The sequence below is a fragment of the Chiloscyllium plagiosum genome, unplaced genomic scaffold (assembly GCF_037043375.1).
Source record: "Chiloscyllium plagiosum isolate Xiang-an unplaced genomic scaffold, Cpla_swu_hap1 HiC_scaffold_1, whole genome shotgun sequence".
NCBI classification, from domain to species: Eukaryota; Metazoa; Chordata; class Chondrichthyes; order Orectolobiformes; family Hemiscylliidae; genus Chiloscyllium; species Chiloscyllium plagiosum.
In genome coordinates, this window is record NW_028270139.1 from 171,572,265 (window position 1) to 171,594,208 (window position 21,944).

At 43.6% G+C, this 21,944-nt stretch overlaps 1 protein-coding gene across 1 annotated transcript in view; it reads right to left on the reverse strand.

Moving 5' to 3' along the window:
* Positions 1–21,944, reverse strand: part of LOC122548889 (disintegrin and metalloproteinase domain-containing protein 12) — a 257,353-nt gene that overhangs the window by 37,977 nt on the left and 197,432 nt on the right. Inside the window, exon 15 of the mRNA XM_087992297.1 lies at positions 14,332–14,440. Within this exon, the coding sequence (XP_087848423.1) occupies positions 14,332–14,440 (109 nt within the window). The remainder of the gene's footprint in view (positions 1–14,331; positions 14,441–21,944) is intronic.

A 21,944-nucleotide genomic window follows, 5' to 3' on the forward strand; every position in this document is an offset into this window, starting at 1 on the left:
GTTGCTCCTCGAAAAAAATAAAAAACAATAATCAGGAGTGTCAGAGGTTAAAGAAAAAAATGTAGTTATGTTAGAGCCCGGGTGTCTCTGGAGAAGGAGTCCCACCAGACCGAAATTGAAAATGGCAACTCACAGGCCAGTATCCAGGAGAGTGCACATCCTGGAAAGTTTACCTGCATCTTATTCAGAACAGTTAAATTGCTCAGCAATGTCCAAATCAGAGCAAATCAAACTAAAACGTCTGATTAAATGCTGACCCAGTTTTCATGGCAGTAGTTACCGGTGCAGTCATTTCAATGATCGCTGAAGAAGTCTTTAAAAATACTTGCTCTCAACTCAAACTCTTAACAGCAAACTGAGAACCTAGAGCGGGGAATCTTTTAGATTTACGGGTACAACTTTGGTTCCGGTGTCTTATGGGAAGCAGCTGGTTCAATGACCATTAATTGTCATAAAAGCCTCAGGCCAAAGCTTGATGAGGCAAAATGTTTGAGTAAAGTTTAGCTAGATTAGTTCAATATTTTTCCATGAGAAAATGGCTGCCTGAGTGAAGCCCTAATTAATACCCAGAGGTTTTCAGGAAGGTCTATCAAAGGAAGCTAGGCCACTTTTCATGTTGAGCAGCAAGCAAATCCATGATTCTGTAAGGCCTGTCCAGTGCCATTTTACTTATGAGCAAAGTAGAGGCAGAAGTCAGACGGCTGGAAAGCAAAGATCTCATCTTTGTGCGGAATGGGCAGCACCGATTGTGAAGGCCAACAGGTCAGTTCCCCTTTGTAGGATTTTAAACATGCAGCAAACCACTTTTTGCAGCTGGATAAATTACCAACACTTACATAGAGGATTTATTTGCATAGCCGGTGGGGGACTGTCTTTCATGAATCTGGTTGCGAGCCATGTGGACTTGCAATTATGGTTACATGATTAAAAATCACACAACACCAGGTTGTAGTTCAGCAGGTTTAATTGGGAGCACACTAGCTTTCGGAGCGCCGCTCCTTCATCAGGTGATATTGGAGGACACAATTGTAAGGCACAGGATTTATAACAAGAATTTACAGTGTGATGTGTAACTGAAATTATACAGTGGTCCAGGTCATTCGACCTCGGACCTTCGGGTGACCATCCTCCAAGGAGGACATCGGGTCAGGCAGCAGCGAAAAGTGGCCGAGCAGAGACTGATAGCTAAGTTCAGTGCACATAGATTAGATTACATTACATTATAGTGGGGAAACAGGCCCTTCGGCCCAACAAGTCCACACTGACCCGCCGAAGCGCAACCCACCCATACCCCTACATTTACCCCTATACCTAACACTACGGGCAATTTAGCATGGCCAATTCACCTGACCTGCACATCTTTGGACTGTGGGAGGAAACCGGAGCACCCGGAGGAAACCCACTCAGACACAGGGAGAACGTGCAAACTCCACACAGTCAGTCGCCTGAGGCGGGAATTGAACCCGGGTCTCTGGCGCTGTGAGGCAACAGTGCTAACCACTGTGCCACCGTGCCGCCCATAGGGAGGGCCTCAACCTGGACCTTGGGTCCATGTCACATTACAGGTGACCACCATTGCACTATACACACCCACAGACACTCCTACACTCACACACACAACACAGGCACTCCAATACACACGGACATACATATACACAGACACACACACACTCACACAGGCATCCTCTCAGAGACTTAGACCACTCTACGCTCATGCACACACATATACACTCTCTCTCACAGACACTCACAACCCCCTACCCCAGACATGCACACACACTCACACATGCACCCCCGTCACACTCTATACTCATATATACACTCTCTCTCACACTCACAACCCCCAACCCAGACAGACACACACACACACAGACAGACAAAGACCCACATGCACACATATATTTTGTGGGGTGAATTTGTACTTGCAGAGTTACATTGTACTTTGTTCAAAAACTGCATGAATTCATGTAAAACTCCGTTATCTCACTTTTTAGATTAGAATCAATCTAAACATCATGGCATAGACAGAGAACACAGGGGGCTAACACCTTCAACATATTGTCTAGCTAACATCAATTGTTACAGCTAACCTGAGAATGCAACTTTTAAAAAAAGGTTTTGTGATTTACACATGAAAGAAGTAGAACTATCATGTTATTCAAACAGATGAAAGAACTCAACAGACAATCAAGGTATTTTTCAATGTATAATTTCAGTTACATCACACTGTAAATTCTTGCTATAAATCCTATGCCTTACAATTGTGTCCTCCACTATCAGCTGATGAAGGAGCGGCGCTCCGAAAGCTAGTGTGCTTCCAATTAAACCTGCTGAACTATAACCTGGTGTTGTGTGATTTTTAACTTTGAGGAGAAAGTGAGGTCTGCAGATGCTGGAGATCAGAGCTGAAAATGTGTTGCTGGAAAAGCGCAGCAGGTCAGGCAGCATCCAAGGAACAGGAGAATCGACGTTTCGGGCATAAACCCTTCTTGTGATTTTTAACTTTGTACACCCCAGTCCAACACTGGCATCTCCAAATCATGGTTACATGAGGATTTCCAGAAGTAGTCCACAATTAAAATCCGTAAAGTTTTTTTACGAATATATGAGACTGCCTTTTGGGTATTGTCAGCCTGTGCAATTTTTGAGCAGACAATGGAGAACACTTGGCAAGGTCTTCATTCATCTGGATGACATGCTAATAACAGGGAAGTTCAATTAGGAGCACTTACAGAACTTGGACGTACTCCTGAGACATTTTTCCCTAGCAGGCGAAAGTGAGGACTACAGATGCTGGAGATTACACGGGCCAGATTAGAGTGGTGCTGGAAAAGCACAGCAGGTCAGTCAGCACCCAAGGAGCAGGAAAACCGACCTTTTGGGCAAGAGCCCTTCATCAGGAATCTTTTTCCCTGGCAGGTATATGCCTTAGAAGGAAGAAATCTGTGTTCCTGGCACCCCAAATGACCTATTTGGGCTACAGAGTTGACAAGAGTGGATTACACTCTTTATGGATAAAGTGAGACCGATGAACGGTGCCCAGCTCCCATAAATGTACCAGAGCTTAGGACTTTCCTTTGAACCTGAATTATTATGGAAAGTTCATGCATAATCTAGCCTCCATTTAGCCATTTTTGCATCAACCCTTAAAAAAGGGTCAGCCCTGGAAATGATCACTTTTGAAAGCCATAGCTTTCAGGGAAGTGAAGAAACAGCTATCACCTTCGAAGGTGGCGACACATTATGATCCCAACCGAGATCTGGTATTGACCTTTGGCAGAGGATAATATTAGCTCATAGGTAACCCAATGGAATGGAATGCTCAACAGCGTATGCATCCAGCAATTTGTGTAACACAAAGTGTAAATATGCCCAGAAAGATAACGATGATTTGGCAGTTATATAAGTAGTCAGATAATTTCACCAATACCTTTGCGGATATTATTGGATCAACAGAATTGGCCAGATGTGACAGCTATATGACTGGAAATACGACAGTTTGAGTACTTTAGATGGGACAGTTTTTGTCCAATGTGTGCAAGAGTGATTCCAGACATAGTATATAGACAGGCCAACAAGGGCAAGTCCACATTGGATTTGGTACTAGGTAATGAACCGGGTCAGGTTTTTGATTTGGAGGTAGGTGAGCACTTTGGTGATTAGATTAGATTAGATTCCCTACAGCGTGGAAACCCGCAAAGGCAAGGGGAGAATGTGCAAACTCCACACAGACAACCGTCTGAGGCTGGAATCGAACCTGCGACCCTGGTGCTGTGAGGCAGCAGTGCTAATCACTGAGCCACTCTGCTGCCCTGATAGTGACCACTATTCAGTTATCTTTACGTTAGTGATGGAAAGGATAGTATATATCGCAGGGCAAAGAGTTATAGCTGGGGGAAAGGCAATTACGGTGCAATTAGGCAAGACTTAGGATGTCTCGGATGGGGAAGGAAACTGCAATTGAAATGTGAAGCTTATTCAATGACCAGCTACTGTGTGTCCTTGATAAGCATGCATTAATCAGGCAGGGAGGAAATGGTCGAGCAAGGGAGCTGTGGTTTAATAAAGAAGTTGAATCTCTCTTCAAGAGAAAGATGAAGGCTTATGTTAGGATGAAATGTGAAGGCTCAGTTCGGGCGCCTGAGAGTTACAAGTTAGGCAGGAAGGATCTAAAGAAAGAGCTCAGAAGAGCCAGGAGGGGACATGAGAATTTGTTGACAGGTAGGATCAAGGAAAACCCTAAAGTTTTGTATAGGTATATCAGGAATAAAAGAATTATGAATAAAAGAATTAGTGTGGTGCTGGAAAAGCACAGCAGGTCAGGCAGCATTCGAGGAGCAGGAAAATCCTGATGAAGGATCACTCTAATCTTGACTCTAATCTCCAGCATCTGCAGTACTCACTTTTGCCAAGAGTAAGATTAGAGTCAATCAAAGATAGCAGTGGGAAGTTGTGCATGGAGTCAGAGGAGGTAGGGGAAGCGCAAAATGAATATCTTCAGTATTCAACATTGGGAAAACAAATATTGTTGAGGATAATACTGAGATCCAGGCCACTAGACTAGATGGGATTGAGATGCACAAGGAGGAGGTGTTAGCAATTCTGGAAAGTGTGAAAATAGATAAGTCCCCTGGGCTGGATGGGATTTATCCTGAGATTCTCTGGGAAGCCAGGGAGGAGATTGCAGAGCCTTTGACTTTGATCTTTATGTTGTCATTGACTATAGGAATAGTGCCAGAAGACTGGAGAATAGCAAATGTTATCCCCTTGTTCAAGAATGGCTGCATAGGCAACCCTGCTAATTATAGACCAGTGAGCTTCCTTTGGTTGTGGGTAAAATGTTGGAAAGAGGTATAAGAGACAGGATTTATAATTATCAAGCAAGGAATAGGGATTAGGGTTAGGGATTAGGGATACTCAACACGGTTTGATAAAGGCCGACAAGAGGGGAGGCCACATTGGATCTGGTACTTGGTAATGAACCAGGCCAGGTGTTTGATTTAGTGGTAGGTGAGCACTTTGGAGAGAGGTATATAATTCAGTTATGTATAGTTTAGCGATAGAAAGGGATAGGTACATGCCATACGGCAAGAGTTATAAATGAAGGAAGGGCAATTATACTGCAATTAGGCAAGAATAAGGAGGTATAGAATGAGGCAGCAAAATGCAGGGGACAGGGACAATCGAAATGTGGAGCTAGTTTAAGGAACAGATATTGTGTCTTTGATAGGTATGTCCCTGTCAGGCAAGGAGGAAGTGATAAGGTAAGGGAACTATGGTTTACTAAAGAAATTGTATCTCCTGTTAAGTGGAAGAAGGAGGCTTACGTGACATTGAAGTGAGATGATTCAGCTAAGGTGATGAAGAGTTAGAGTAGTAGGAAGGATTTAAAGAGAGAGTTAAGAGCATGGAAGGGACATGAGCAGTCTTTAGCAGGTAGAATAAAGGAGAACCCTAAAGCTTTCTATAGGTATGTGAGGGATAAAAGGATGATGAGGGTAGGAATAGGGACAGTCAAAGACAGAAGTGTGAAGCTGTATGTAGACGCTATGGAGATCGGAGAGGTGCGAAACAAATATTTCTCTTTTGTTTTCATTCAGGAAAAGGAGAATATTGTAGAGGAGAAGACTGAGATATGGGCTATTGGGCTTGAAAGGATTGACATTAGTAAGGAGGAGATGTTATCAATGTTAGAAGGTGTGAAAGTAGATCAGTCTCTTGGCTGGATGGGATTTCCCAAAAATTCTCTGGGAAGCTAGGAAGGAGATGGCTGAGCCTTTGGCTTTGATCTTTGAGTCATCTATAGGTTTAGTATCAGAGGACTGGAGGATTGCAAGTGTTGTGCCCTTGTTCAAGAAGGACAGTAGAAATAACCCAGGTAATTAAAGACCAGTGAGCCTTACGTCTGTTGTAGGAAATGTTTTGGAAAGGATTATCAGAGATAGGATTGATAATCATCTAGCAAGTAACAATTTAATTGGAAGTAGTCAACATGGATTCATCAAATGCAGGTTATGTCTCACAAACCTCATTGGGTTTGAGAAGGTGACCAAACATATGGATGAGGGTAGGGCAGTTGATGTGGTGTACATGGACTTCAGCAAAGCCTTTGATAAGGAACAACATGGTAGGCTACTGAAGAAAACGCAAAGGCATGGGACTGAAGGTAATTTAGCAGTTTGGATTAGAAACTGACTTTCTGAAAGTAGGCAACGAGTGGTGATTGTTGGAAAATATTCAGTCTGGAGTCCGGTTACTAGTGGTGTGCAAGAAGGATCTGTTTTGGGACCACTGCTGTTTGTCATTTTTATAAACAACTTGGACGCAGGCATAGGTGGATGGATTACTAAGTTTGCAGATGGCACTAAAGTCGCTGGAGTGGTGGACAGTGTGGAAGAATGTTGCAGGTTGCAGGAAAATTTGGATAAACTGCAGAATTGGGCTGAAAGGTGGCAAATGCAGTTTCAATGCAGCTAAATGTGAGGTGATTCACTTTGGGAAGAATAACAGGAAGGCAGAGTACTGGGTCAGTGGAAAGATTCTTAGTAGTGTGGATGTGCAGCGGGATCTTGCAGTCCATGTACATAGATCCCTGAAAGTTGCCACCCAGGTTGATAGTGCTATTATGAAGGCATACAGTGTGTAAGATTATATTAGTAGAGGGATTGAGTTCTGGAGCCGTGATGCGGCCTCACGTGGAGTATTGTGTGCAGTTTTGGTTGCCTCATTACAGGAAGGATGGGGAAGCTTTGGAAAAGGTGCAGAGGAGATTTACTAGGATGTTGCCTGGTGTGAAGCAAAGGTCTGATGAGGAAAGACTGAGAGACCTGGGTCTGTTCTCATTGGAGAGAAGAAGGCTAAGAGGGAAATTAAGAGAGACATACAAGATGATTAGATAGGGTGGACGGTGAAAATCTTTTTCTGAGGATGATGACATTGGCTTGTACGAAGAGGCACAGCTGAAAATTGAGGGGTGATAGATTTAAGACAGATGTTAGAGGCAGGTCCTTCACTCAGAGAGTGGTAAGGGTGTGGAATGCCCTACCTGCCAATGTAGTTAACTCAGCCACATTAGGGGCATTTAAACAGTCCTTAGATAAGCACATGGACGATGATGGGATAGGGTAGGGTGATGGGCTTAGATTGGTTCACAGGTCGGCGCAACATCGAGGGCTGAAGGACCTGTTCTGTGCTGTATTGTTCTATGTTCTATGTTTTGTGAAGGGACAGTCATGCCTCACAAACCTTATTGAGTTCTTTGAGAAGGTGATCAAACAGGTGGATGAGGGTAAATCAGTTGATGTGGTGTATATGGATTTCGGTAAGGCATTTGAAAAGGTTTCCCACAGTAGGTATTGCACAAAATACGGAGGCATGGGATTGAGGGTGATTTAATGGTTTGAATCAGAAATTGGCTAGCTGAAAGTAGACAGAGGATGGTGATTGATGGGAAATGTTCATCCTGGAGTTCAGTTGCTAGTAATGTAGCGCAAGGATCTGTTTTGGGGCCACTGCTGTTTGTCACTTTTATAAATGACTTGAATAAGGGACGAGAAGGATGGTTTAGTAAATTTGTGGATGACACTAAAGTTGGTGGAGTTATAGACAGTACAGAGGATGTTGTAGGTTTAGGGACAAAGATAGGCAGCAGAGCTGGGCTGAGAGGTGGCAAATGGAATGTGGAAATGGTGTGAGGTGATTCACTTTGGAAGGAGCAACAGGAATAAAGAGTACTGGGCTAATGGTCAGAGCAGGGAAATCTCGGTGTCCATGTGCATACATCCCTGAAGGGTGCCACCAAGGTTAATTGGGCTGTTAAGAAGGTATATGGTGTGTTAGCTTTTATTGGTAGAGGGATTGAGTTTCGGAGCCACAAGGTTATGTTGCAGCTCGACAAAGAAAGCGAATGCAATGTTGTCTCTTATCTCAAGAGGGTTGGAATATAAAAGCAGAGATGTACTACTAAGACTTTATAAAGCTCTGGTTAGGCCCCATTTGGAGTACTGTGTCCAGTTTTGGTCCCCACACCTCAGGAAGGACATACTGGCACTGGAACGTGTCCAGCGGAGATTCACACGGATGATCCCTGGAATGACAGGTCTAACATATGAGGAACGGCTGAGGATACTGGGATTGTATTTGTTGGAGTTTAGAAGATTAAGGGGAGACTTAATAGAGACGTACAAAATAATACATGGCTTGGAAAAGGTGGATGCTAGGAAATTGTTTCAGTTAAACGAGGAGACTAGGACCCGTGGACACAGCCTTAGAATTAGAGGGGGTCATTTCAGAACAGAAATGCGGAGGCATTTCTTCAGCCAGAGAGTGGTGGGCCTGTGGAATTCATTGCCACGGAGTGCAGTGGAAGCCGGGACGCTAAATGTCTTCAAGGCCGAGATTGATAGATTCTTGTTGTCTTGAGGAATTAAGGGCTACGGGGAGAACGCTGGTAAGTGGAGCTGAAATGCGCATCAGCCATGATTGAATGGCGGAGTGGACTTGATGGGCCGAATGGCCTTACTTCCACTCCTATGTCTTATGGTCTTATGGTGCAGCTGCACTTGGAGTATTGCGTACAGTTCTGGTCACCGAATTATAGGAAGGATATGGAGGCATTGGAAAGTATTCAGATGTTACTGAGATGTTGCCTGGTTTGGAGAGAAGGCCTTATGAGGAAATACTGATGGACTTGAGGCTGTTTTCATTTGAGAGAAGATGGTTGAGCAGTGACTTAATTGAGATGTATGTTAATCAGACGGTCAGATCGGATGGGCAGTGAGAGCCTTTTTCCTCAGTTGGTGATGGCTAGCAAGAGGGGACCTAGTTTTAAATTGAGGGGTGATATATATTGGACAGATGTCAGAGGTACTTTCTTTACTCAGAGTAGTAGGGGTGTTGAACACACTGCCTGCAGCAGTGGAGGACTCACTAACATTAAGGGCATTTAAATGGTGATTGGATAAACATATGGATGAAAATGGAATAGTGCAGGATAGATGGGCTTCAGATTGGTTCTGCAGGTCGGCACAACATCGAGTTCTGAAGGGTCTGTGCTGTGCTGTAATGTTGTATGTTGTATATATTAGCTGCAGCTACTTAGCTTACTTACAACTGAGTCTATATTTGGAAAGTGGGAGTCTTTTAAAAGTAGTACAGTGAGAATTCAGGGCTAGAATGTTCCTCTCAAGTGAAGGGCAAGGGCATCAGGTCCAAAGAACCCTTGATATCATGTGATATTGAGAGTTTTGTAAAGCAAAAGAAGGAAACACGTATCAGGTACAGTGCGGTTGCACTGGGGGAGGCTGTTCAAGAGTATAGAAATGTAGGAGGTTGCTTAACAAGGAAATTTGGAGGGCAAAGAGGGGACACGAGATATCTTTGGCAGTTGGGATCAAGAAAAACCCCAAAGCTTTTTCTAGGCATGTTAAGCCTAAGAGGTTTACCAGGGGAAAAATTGGAACCTATTAGAGATTAAAGAGACAACCTGTGTTTCAGTGACATGGATGAGGTATTAAATGAATACTTCTCATCTGTATTCACAGAAGAGAACGACATCGTAGCCAGGAATTTCAGTTGGAATGGTGAGGTTCTAGAATATGTTAAGATTAATAAGGTATTGGACATCTTAATTGTCATAAATCCCCAGGCCCTGATGAGATATATCCCAGCCTGCTATCAAAGGCAAGGAAGAAGATTGCTGGGGCCCTAGCAGCGATAATTAAAACTTCACTCTTCACAGGTGAAGTGTTAGATGACAGGGGGCTCGCTGAAGTTATTCCTTTGTTCAAGAAGGGCAGCGGAGATGGACAAAATAATTACAGACTAAATAGTTTGACATTAGTAGCTGGGAAATTATTGGAAAAAGTTTTGAAGGATTGGAAAGGCAAGGATTGATCAGAGACAGTCAGTTTGGATTCATTAGAGGGAGATCATGTCTGATTGATAGTGTTTTCAAAAGGTGACTAAGTATATTGAAGAGGGTAGTACAGTTGAAGTGGTTTATGCACTTCAGGAAGGCTTTTAACGAAGTCCCACGTAGAAGGCCTTTTCAGAAGGAAATCAAGGCAGTGGGATCAAGGCAAATTGGAAAACTGGATCAAACATTCGCTTACAAATAAGAGGCAAAATGTCATGGTGGAGGGTTGTTTTTTTGTAATTGGAGGCCTGTGACCAGCGGTGTAGCATATTGATCGGTTTTGGGACTCTTGCTGTTTGTAATTGCATTAACGACTTGAATGTGAATATAGAAGGTATAATTAGCAAGTTTGCAGGTGGCACGAACATTGGTGTTCCTGCTATTGAGGAGGATGGTTTCACCCTGCAGTTTGATATTGATCAGCTTGTAAATTGGGCAAGACATTAGCAGAGGGAGTTTAATCCCAATAAAAGTATGAAGTAATGCATTTTGGGTGGTTTAATAAGAGAAGGACAGAAACAACGAATGGTACATCCCGAGATAGTAATGAAGAACAAAAGCACATTGGTGTACAAGTCCATAGATACCTGAAGGTATCAGCACAGGCAGGTGAAGAAGGTTTGCCTTCATTAGCCGGGAGGTGGAAGATAGGAGGAAGGAAATCATCTTATACCTTCATAAAACATTGATTGGATGACAGGGTGGAATACTGTGCGCAGTTTTTTTGTCACACTAGCAAAAGAATCTGATTGCACTGGAGAGAGTGCAGAGGATATTCACCAAGGGAATTTCTCAGTTATCAGGAAAGGCTGGATAGGCTGAGTTTGTTTTCCTTGGCGCTGAGGAGGCCGAGGTGGAATTGGATTTAGGTATCCAAAATGATGACAGCTATAGATAAATTAGATTATGAGAATCACTGCCCTCACGGCAGATGTGTCTGAGATCAACGGGCAAAAGTTTAAGGTGACGAGCAAGTGACTTATAGAAGATACGGGAAAGAATGCTTTTTTTCCAGAGGGTAATAGATATATGAAACATTCTGCCTGAGACGGTGGTGGAGGCAGATTCACTCGCAACACTTAAAAAGCATCTGGATGAATACTCAAAATACCAGGGCATAGTGGGCTAATGGCCAAGAGCAGGTAAATGGGATTAGTGAGAGTAAAACAGAGAGCATAGAACAGTACAACACAATACAAGCCCTTTAGCTCTCGATGTTGTGCCAATCTTTTCACCTATTCTAAGATCAGATGAACGTATCTTCCATGTTCCTATCCAAGAGATGCTTAAATGTCCCAAATGTCTCTGACTCTGCTACCACTGCTGGAAGTGCATTTCTCTTACCCACCACTCTCTGTGTAAAGGACCTACCTCTGACATCTCCCCTAAACATTCAACCAATCACCTTAAAATTATGACCCCTCGTGATAGTCATTTCCACCCTGGAGAAAACTCTATGCCTCCCATCACCTTGTGCACTTCTACCAAGTCACCTCTCGTCCTTCTTCACTCCAATGAAAAAAGCCATAGCTCGCTCAACCTTTCTTCACAAGTCCAGGCAGCATCCTGGTAAATCTCCTGTGCACCCTCTCTAAAGCTGCCACATCCTTCCTATAATGAGGTGATGAGAACTGGACACAATATTCCAAGTGTGGTCTTTCGAGTTGCAGCAAAGTCTCACAGTTCTTAAACTCAATCCCCCGTTAATGAAACCAACACACCATTCGCCGCCTTAACCCTATCAACTTGGTGGCAACTTTAAGGTATCTATATGCATGGACCCCAAGATTCCTCTGTTCCTCCATATTGCCAGGAATCCTGCCTTTAACCCTGTAATTTGCATTCAAATTCAACTTCCAAAGTCAATCACTTCACACTTGTCCAGATTGAACTCCATCTGTCACTTCTGAGCCCAGTTCTGTGCCCTGTCAATGTCCCGTTGCAACCTACAACACTATCGACCACTTTACCAACCTTCGTGTCATCGGCAAACGTACTAACCCTCCCTTCCACTTCCTCATCCAAGTCATTTATAAAAATCACAAAAAACAGATACCTGCGGAACACCACTGGTCACTGAGCTCCAGGCTGAATACTTTCCGTCTACTACCACCCTCTCGTCTTCTGTGAGCCAGCCAATTCTGTATGCAGACAGCTAAATTTCTCTGTATCCCATGCCTCCTTACTTTCTGAATGAGCCTACAATGGGGAACCTTATCAAATGCCTTGCTAAAATCCATGTACACCACATCCACTGCTCTACCTTCATCAATGTGTTTTGTCAAATCCACAAATAATTCATTAAGGCTTGTGAGGCATGACCTATCCCTTACAAAGACATATCCCTTACAAAACTGATTATCTGTAATCAAATTGTGCTTTTCCAAATAATCATAAACCCTGTGTCTCAGAATCCTCTCCAATAATTTGCCTACCACCAACGTAAGATTGATTGGTCTGTAATTCCCAGGATTATCCCTATTCCCTTTCTTGAACAAGGGAATAACATTTGCCACCCTCCAATCATCTGGTGCTACTCCAGTGGACAGTGAGGACACAAAGATGATCACCAAAGGCACAGCAATCTCTTCCCTCACTTCCTGTAGTAACCTTAGGTATATCCTGTCTAGCCCAGGAGATTTATCTATCTTAATAAATTTCAAAATTTCCAGCACGTTGTCCTTCTTAATATCAACCTGTTCGAGCATATCAGTCTGTTTCATGCTGTACTCACAAATGACAAGGTCCCCCTCAGTAGTGAATACTGAAGCAAAGTATTCATTAAGGACCTCCCCTAACTCCTCCAACTCCAGGTATGAGGTCCCTCCACTATCCCTGATTGACCTACCCGCACTCTGGCCATCCTCTTGTTCCTCACATAACTATAGAAAGCCATTGGGTTTTCCTTAACTCTAGCTGCTTCAGCTTTTTCATGCCTCTCGAGCCCTGTCTGATCCTTGCCTCCTCAACCTTAAGTAAACTTCCTTATCCCTTGATACCCAAGATTCTTTCAACTTACCATCCCTTCCTTGTCTCTGTGGGACAAACTTATAGTTTGGTGTTTGTTGTTCAGCAAAGAAATGGTGGACCAAAAAGGTTGTTTCAATGCTTTATGATTCTATGACACTATGTAAGTTTGTATCTGTTAGTCAGGTATAGGTGCATAGAAGTTACACTCAACATTTATTGTGAGACCAGCCCTTCTTTTCTGTGGCACTTTTATATTAAATCAGCAGTAATTAGGTGTGAATTTGTTGTATACATGTTGCGAGCAAGTAATCTGTGTGAGTGTAAGTCTTTTGCACCATGGTTAACTGAAATAAATCTTTCATGAAAGTATAGCCTTGGACTCTGTTCAAAAACATTATCTCTGCACATGTAATAAGGGCTACTCTCTCCTGCCATGGTTAATGGTTCCATTGTGAAACCTCTGACTGTAGCTGAACATAGATACATTCTTTGACCAGGATAACAGTGGAACTGATAATAGACCAGTTGAAGCTTTTGCCAACTGGGGAGGCCTTTCAGAACATGTTGAATAATGTGTAACGTGATCCTATCACAATATTCTGTGCACAAGTGGAGCAGGTGAAGGAGGGATGAGAACTGTGTGCAGTGAGGGGTGTAGTGACCATTCATTCACTAAATTTGTTATTGTTTGAAAGGCAAGCTGTGCCTGTGTATTCCAAGAATCAGAAACAGGCTTTGGTTCTCGTTTGTGCTGTCATTACATAAAGATAATTGGTTTTAACTGTTGAAAGGCTTTCCTGTGTGTAATGGTCTCACATTGAACAATGAGCTGGTCTACACAGTACATTCGGGATAGAGTATCAGCCACATCGAAAGAGTTCTAAGATCAGATGATGCTAAAGATGTACAATCTGCATTGTCTGCTTCTTAAATAGTATTTGCAATGATGTATCAGTTGTGCCACCTATTCTCCCTGGGAAATGTTTCTTTTTGGCTTTCTTGGTACTATGTGAAATGTGAAGGACAGTTCCTCCTTACCAGTGGTTGACCTGTGCACGGTTAGATTTTAAACATAGACCCAATGATGGGAATCCCAGGAGGATCCAGTAAATGTGAGTACATCTGCCTCATGTGAGAGAGAAGTGATTGTTAGGGGGGCACTATTGACGCTTGATGCAACGGCTTTGAACAAAGTTTCTGAGATTTACATGAGAAATCTCACTGTTTTGGACTGACAGAAACCTGATATGAAAACTGCTCAAGTTGACTGTCAATTTTCTGGTAAAATTCAACCCAAAATTTCTACTTGTATTTTCCTCATTTAAAACATAATAAAATAATTAGCAATTTCAAAAGTAAGCACTTTTTCAATTTCACTTAATATAAACATTCTGCAATGATGCATTCGGTCATTCTATATCAGCTGGGTTTTCTGGAATACTTACTGAGAGAGGCACTTTATGTGTACATGGTTTTCATCCTCGCCACAGTTTCCAAATGTATCTCCTGCTTTATTCATAATATCAAAACAAATCTTGTCACTAGACCGTGCTCCTATCAGAGAGAAAGTTGGAGTATAAGAATTATTCTGCAGAATGGGTGTGTATCACGTGAATATGCAAGAATGTATGTTACAGAGAAACAGAGTCTGAAATTGAAAGAATAAAATATTGAGAATAATTAGTTTGATTTGTTAAAGTCCACTTGCCAAGGTATGCTATAAAAGAAAATATGACACCAAGCCACAACAGAAGTTATTTAAGCAGATGGCAAAAATATGGCTGCTATTGCAGGGGTTGAGGATGCATTTGCACAACGAAATGGCAGGTCAGCAGTTTGGACAGAATTTAAATAACTGCAGAAATGACCACATCGCCTTCAGCAATCACTCTCTAATGACTATTCTCATCCACCTTGGAATTTACATGTTACTGCTCCTGGGTTCTGTGGGTCCATATGTATCTGAACTGTTTGGGCAGGTGTTTCCCAGAGTTGCATAGGTGCCTTTGGTTTGTTATAGTTCGCCTTTCTTTCTCCGGTTCCTTTGATTTGGTGAGGATGTGGTCAAGTATGTTTTTTCTCTCTTGTTGGTTCGCTCACCATCTGATGCAGACCCAGTCTAGCAGCTACATCCATTAGGACCAGACCAGTTTGATCACTTGTGACGCTGTTGAGCCACTCTTGGTGTTAGAAACTGGATTTCCTATCGAGAGTACATTTTGCACCCTTGTCACCCTCAGTGCTTCCTCAAAGTATTGTTCAATTTGGAGGAGTTCTGATTCATCTTCTGAGCACATGGGTATCAGCAGGAGGTTTTCTTGTGCATCTTTAATATGAACCGTGAGACTTCATGGTGCCTGGAATCAATGTTGAGGATTCCTAGGTCTACTCCTTCCCGACTGTATACCACTGTATCACCACTTCTGCTGGATGTGTTCTATCAGGGCGATGGGGGTTACCCAGGGATGGTGATGGTGGTGCCTGGGACATTGTGCGTTATGATTTCATAAGTATGGCCATGTGAGGCTGTTGCTTGACGAGTGTGTGAGACACCTCTTCCAATTTTAGTACTCGTCCATATGCAAGTAAGAACTTTGGAAGTAAGACTGTGCAGGGTCTGCCACTGTGCTTTCCGGTTCCTGGGTCAGTGCCAAGTGGTCCGACTGTTTTCCTTTCTTTGTTGAGACTTTGTAATGATTGGTAGAGCTGAGTGGTTTGCTCAGCCATTTCAAAGGGCTGTTGAGAGTCAGCCACATTACTGTGCGTCTGGAGTCACATTGTGGACAGATACACTGAGGATGGCAGTTTCCTTTCCCGAAAGGACATTGGGTCAAATGAGTTTTTCTTACAGTCTGACCATGGTTTCACAGCCAGCAGTACATTCTTAATTCCATTTTTTAAAATTGAATTCAAATTCTACCATCTGACATGGGATTCAAATCTAGGTTCCCAGAGTTTCTAGATGTATTCACTGAGCTGAGTTTCTGTATTAGTAGTCACAAATGTGTGTAAACTTTGTGCAATCATTGGCCCACATCCTAACTTCTGACCTTATGATGGAGGGAAGGCCATTGATGAAACAGCTGGGATGTTTAGGAACTTCTGCAAAAATGTCTTAGAGCTGAGCTGACTATCATCCAACAACCACACTGATCTCATGTGTGTAAGATATGTCTCTAACCAGTTGAGAGTTTGCCCCGATACACATTGATTCCAGTTTTGCTAGAACTCCTTTATGCCACATTGAATCGAATGCAGCCTTTATGTCAAAGACTGTCGCTCTCATCTCACCTCTGGAACTCAGCTCTTTTGGCGATTTGTGAACTAAGGCTGCAATGAGGTCAGGAGCTGAGTGGCCCTGGTGAACCTCAAACTGGGTGTCACTGAGCAGGTTATTGCTGAGCAGGTGCTGCTTGATAGCTCTGTTGATGACCCCTTCCATTATTTTGTGATGGAGAGTAAACTGATGGGATGGTAAGTGGCCAGATTAGGTTTGCCCTGCATTTTGTGTACAGGACATACCTGAGCAACTTTCCACATTGTCGACTAGATGCCAGTGGCATAACTGAGGTAGAGCATCTTGGCTGTGGGAGTGGTACATTCTGGAGCACAAGGTGTGCTGGACTCCATCATTGGGGATATTTGTGGAGTATCCTCCTTCAGCTATTCACAATATGTATTAATGATCTGGATGAGGGAACAAAATGTAACATCTCAATGTTTGCAAATGATACCAGGTTGGCAGGGACAAGGATGCAGAAATGCCTCAGCATGATCTGGATTTAGATTTCTTATAGTATGGAAACAGGCCCTTCGGCCCAACAAGTCCACACCGACTCGCCGAAACGCAGCCCACCGAGAACCATTCACCTACATTTACCCCTTCACCTAACACTATGGGCAATTTAGCATGGCCAATTCACCTAACCTGCACATTTTTGTCTGTGGGAGGAAACCGGAGCACCCGGAGAAAACCCACGCAGAAACGGGGAGAATGTGCAAACTCCACACAGACAGTTGCCTGAGGCGGGAATTGAAGCCGGGTCTCTGGCACTGAAGGAGCAGTGCTAACCACTGTGCCACCGTGCCGGATAGATTGGATGTGTGGGCAAGTCAATGGCGGATGCAGTATAATGTGAGGTATTCACTTTGGAAGCAAAAACAAGAAGGCAGATTATGACTTGAATGACTGTAAACTGGGAGAGGGGATTGTGCAGTGGGACCTGGGTGTCCTTGTGCACCAGTTGCTGAAGGTAAGTTTGCAGGTGTAGCAGGCCGTAAAGAAAGCAAATGGGATGTTGGCCTTCATTGCGAGAGGTTTCGAGTCCAGGAGCAGGGATGTGTTGTTATAGTTATACAGGGAGGAGAAAGTGAGGACTGCAGATGTTGGAGACCAGAGTTGAAAAATGTGGTGCTAGAAAAACACAGCAGGCCAGGCAGCATCCAAGGAGCAGGAGAATCGATGTTTCGGGCATAAGCCCTTCTTCAGGAATGAGGCTGCTGTGCCAAGCGGGCTGAGATAAAAAGATAGGGGGGAGGGAATTTGGGGGAGGGGCACTGGGAATACGATAGGTGGAAGGAGGTGAGGCTGAGGGTGATAGGCCAGAGAGGGGGTGGGGGCAGAGAGGTCGGGAAGAAGATTGCAGGTCAAGAAGGCGGTGCTGAGTCCGAGGGTTGGGACTGAGATAAGGTGGGGGGAGGGGAAATGAGGAAGCTGGAGAAATCTACATTCATCCCGTGTGGTTGGAGGATTCCTAGGCGGAAGATGAGGCGCTCTTCCTCCATGCATCATGTGGTCAGGGTCTGGCGATGGAGGAGGCCAAGGACCTGTATGTCCTTAGCGGAGTGGGAGGGGGAGTTAAAGTGTTCATCCACGGGGTGGTTGGGTCGGTTGGTGCGTGTGTCCCAGAAGTGTTCCCTGAAACGTTCCGCAAGTAGGCAGCCTGTCTCCCCAATGTAGAGGAGACCACATCGGGTGCAGCGGATGTGTGTGGAGGTGCAGGTGAATTTGCGACGGATATGAAATCGTCCATTGGGGCCTTGGAGAGAGGTGGGGGGGAGGTGTGGACGCAAGTTTTGCATTTCTTGCGGTTGCAGGGTAAGGTGCCGGGAGTGGAGGTTGGGTTGGTGGGGGTGTGGACCTGACGAGGGAGTCACGGAGGGAGTTATACAGGGCCTTAGTGAGACCACATCGAGAATATTGTGTGCCGTTTTAGTCTCCTTTTCTGAGGAAGGCTGCTCTTGCTGTCGAGGGGGTGTAGTGAAGGTTTATCAGGCTGATTCTGGGGGCGGTGGGACTGACGTATGGGGAGGGATTGACTTGGTTCGGATTGTTTTCACTCAAGTTCACACAAATGAGGGGGGAATCTTATAAAGAGTTATAAAATTCCAACAGGACTAGACTAGATGCAGGGAAGATGTTTCCAATGGTGGGTGTGTCCTGAACTAGGGGGTCACAGTCTGAGGATTTGGGGGGGCCATTTAGGATGTTGATGAGGAAATATTTTTTCACCCACAGAGTGGTGAGCCTGTGGGATTCATTACCACAAAGTAGTTGATGTTAAAATATTCAATGTATTCAAGAGTTGACTAGATGTAGCACTTGGGAGCGAGTTGAATCAAAGGTTATGGGGAAATAGCAGGATTCAACTATTGACTTGAACAATCAGCCATGATTGTGATAAATGACTGAGCAGGCTTAAAGGGCTGAATGACAGCCTTCTGCTCCTATCTTCTATGTTTCTAAGTCCTAACCCGAAGCCATGAGACTTCATGTTGTGCACTCCGAAGGCAACTACTTCTTGACCATATATCACAATGCCACCACTAGTGGGCAGGCCATATCCAAGGATGGGTAATAGTGCCTGGGCCATTGCCTATAAAGTATAATTCCATGTCAGACTGTGGGCCAACCCTCCCCAGACTTAGGAGGGATAGAATGAACAACTCTAATAGGAGTGGTCTGTTCATAAGTCATTAACAGTGAGTAAGAAGCTGTCCTCAAATCTATTGGTACATGCTTTCAAACTTGTGTCTTGCCCACTGGAAGAGGGTGGAAGAGGATATAACTGGGATTGGAAGGGTCTTTGATTATATTGGCTGCTTTCCTGAGGCAGCAGGGAGTGTGGGCAGAGTCTCATTTCGATTTGAAATATTAGCTTGCATTCTCTCTGTGAATGCTGCATCTCTTTCTCTGATCTCCAGAATTATTTGTTTTTATTGGATGCAAAGCTGGTTTTTGTGATGGCTTGGGCTGCTCACAGCTTTCTATAATTTCTTGCTGTCTTGGGTAGACCAGTTGCCATGCCAAGCTGTGATGCATCCAGAAAGGATGCTTTGTATTGTGCATCTATAAAGATTGGTAAGATTCATTTTGGACATGCCGAATTTCCTTAGCCTTCTGAAGAAATGGAGGTGTTGGTATGCTTTCTTGATTGGAGCATTGACATGGTGCACCAGAATAGATCATTGGTGATTTTTACTCTTTGGAATAAAGCTCTTGACCATCACCACCTTGGCACCTTTGATATAGACAGTGGGTCTGTCCTGCTTTGCACTTCACTCTGTTTCCTGAAGTTGATGATTAGCTTCTGTCTTTCAGTGAGATTATGACTGATCTGTGGCCAAATTCCATTTACCTGCCTTTGGCACAGAACAAGCAATCCCTTTGCTTCACAAAATAATTTATTTCAGATTTAAAATTAACTATCATCCCACATCCACTGCCATTTCTAGAAGAGAGTTCCAAACATCAAACAATCTTTGCATAGAGAAGTGCTTCCCAATATGACCCTGAATGGTCTGGCACTAATTTTTGGACTATGCTTTAGAACCTCCAACCTGTGAAAATAGTTTAGACTGAGACCATCAGAAATAGGAACAGAGGTAAGCAATTGTGCCTCTTGAGCCTGCTGTTCTCTTCAATCGGATCATGACTGATCCAACATTACTCACATATACTTTCCTGCATTTACCCCATAACACATGATTCACATCCTGATCAAGAATCTATCTTTCTCAGTCTCACAAGGACTCAGCCCCCACTGCTTTCTGTGGCAAGGAATTCCAAAAACAGAACCATTTGAACTGAAATTCTTCCTCGAGTCTGAAATTGTTGCCCCTTAATTCTAACACAATGCCCTCTGATCCTAGACTCTGCCATGAGGGGAAACATCCTGTCAGCATTTACCCTTCAAGCCCCTGAAGAATCCTGTATGTTCCAATAAGATCACCTCTTATTCTTCCCTACACCAGTGAGGAGATGCCCAACATGTTTAGCTTTTGTTCATAAGACAATCCCTCCATATCAGAGATCATCCTGGCAAATCTTCCATGAACAGCCTCCAATTAAATGATATCCTTACTTAAATATTAGGATCAACATTGCTCATGGTACTGCAGGTATGGTCACACCAACATCTTAAGTAAGACCTCCCTATTTTTATACAGCAACCCCCTGGAAATAAGGACCAACATTCCAGTCACCTTCCTGATTACCTTCTGCACATGTGTGCTGACCTTTTGTGTTTCATACAGAGAGCACCCCCGAAGTTGCTTTGTCTTGCAGGATTCTGCAGCTTTTCTCCATCGAAATAATACTCTGTTATATCATTCTCCCTTGCAAAATTAACCTATCAATATCTCTCTGTTAACTGTTTGAATCCCTCATGCAATTCATCTTGTGACTTGTTTTTCTGTAGTCTGTGTTTACAGTACATTTGTTTCCTTCCTACAAGTCATTAATATGTATGTCCCAACATTGATTCCTGTGGAATTCCACTGGTCACAGATTGTCATCCTTTCTCCGTTTCCTGCCCCTGAGACAATTCTCTGCCCGGTACTACCCCAATTAAGATCAGCTCTTTTTGTCTGACTAATATTTGTGGGGTACCTTATTGAATATCTTCTGGAAGTCCAATATAGCACATTTCCTGGTTCCCCATGATCCATTCTGGTTGAGACTTTCTTGAAAACTTCTAATTAGATACAATTTCCCTTTCATGAACCCATGCTGACTCTGCTTGATTAGAATTTGATTTTCCAAATGTGCTATTACTTTTTGGCTTTGTATGCGGAAAATCGAGCTTCAGGAATCTGATCGAGATTTTTGAAGGGGTGACCAAGAAAGTAGATGAGGACACTGCCGTAAGTATTGTTTACATGGACTTTAAAATGTGTTGCTGGAAAAGCGCAGCAGGTCAGGCAGCATCAAAGGAGAAGGACAATCGACGTTTCGGGCATAAGCCCTTCTTATGGACTTTAGCAAGGACTTTGACAAGGTACCACACGGTAGGTTATGGAGTAAGTTTAAACCTCAAGGGATCCAGGGTGAGCTAGCCAATTGGATACAAAATTGGCTTGATGGTAGATGACAGGGGTGATGGGAAAGGGTTGTTTTTCAAACTGGAGGCCAGCGGGTGTGCCACAGGGATTACTCCTGAGTCCACTGTTATGTATCACTTTTTTAATGATATGGATGAGAAATTGGGAGGAATATTGAGTATGTTTGGGGATGACACCCAAGATTGGCCGTACAATGAGCAGTGGAAGAAGCTTATCTGGGAATACGCTGTGCTCTTGATCAACTGGGCTGAGGAATGGCAGATAAGTTGAAGGTGGATAAATGCAAGGTATTGAAGTTTGTTAAGGCCACCAGGGCAGGAATTACACAGCCAATGGTAGGGCCCTGGAGAGTGTTACAGAAGAAAGAGATCCAGGGTTGTGGGTTCAGAGCTGCTTGAAAGCAGAGTCATAATAGACAAGGTGGTGAAGAAGGCTTTCAGCATGCTTGCTTTCATCTGTCAAAACATTGAGTATCGCAGTTGGGACATCTTGTTGCAGCTGAACACTTGAAATCCTGCATGCAGTTCTGGTCGTCGTACTATAGAAAGTATCCTATTAAACTAGAAACTGTCAGAAACTGCTAGCTGAACTGGAAGGTTTAAGGTATAAAGAGAGATTAGATAGGCTGACTTTCAAAACGTTCTGTAAACATATTAATGAATCAAAACCTGTAACCTATTCTAAAAGATGACAGACTTCACAGTAATCTAGATTT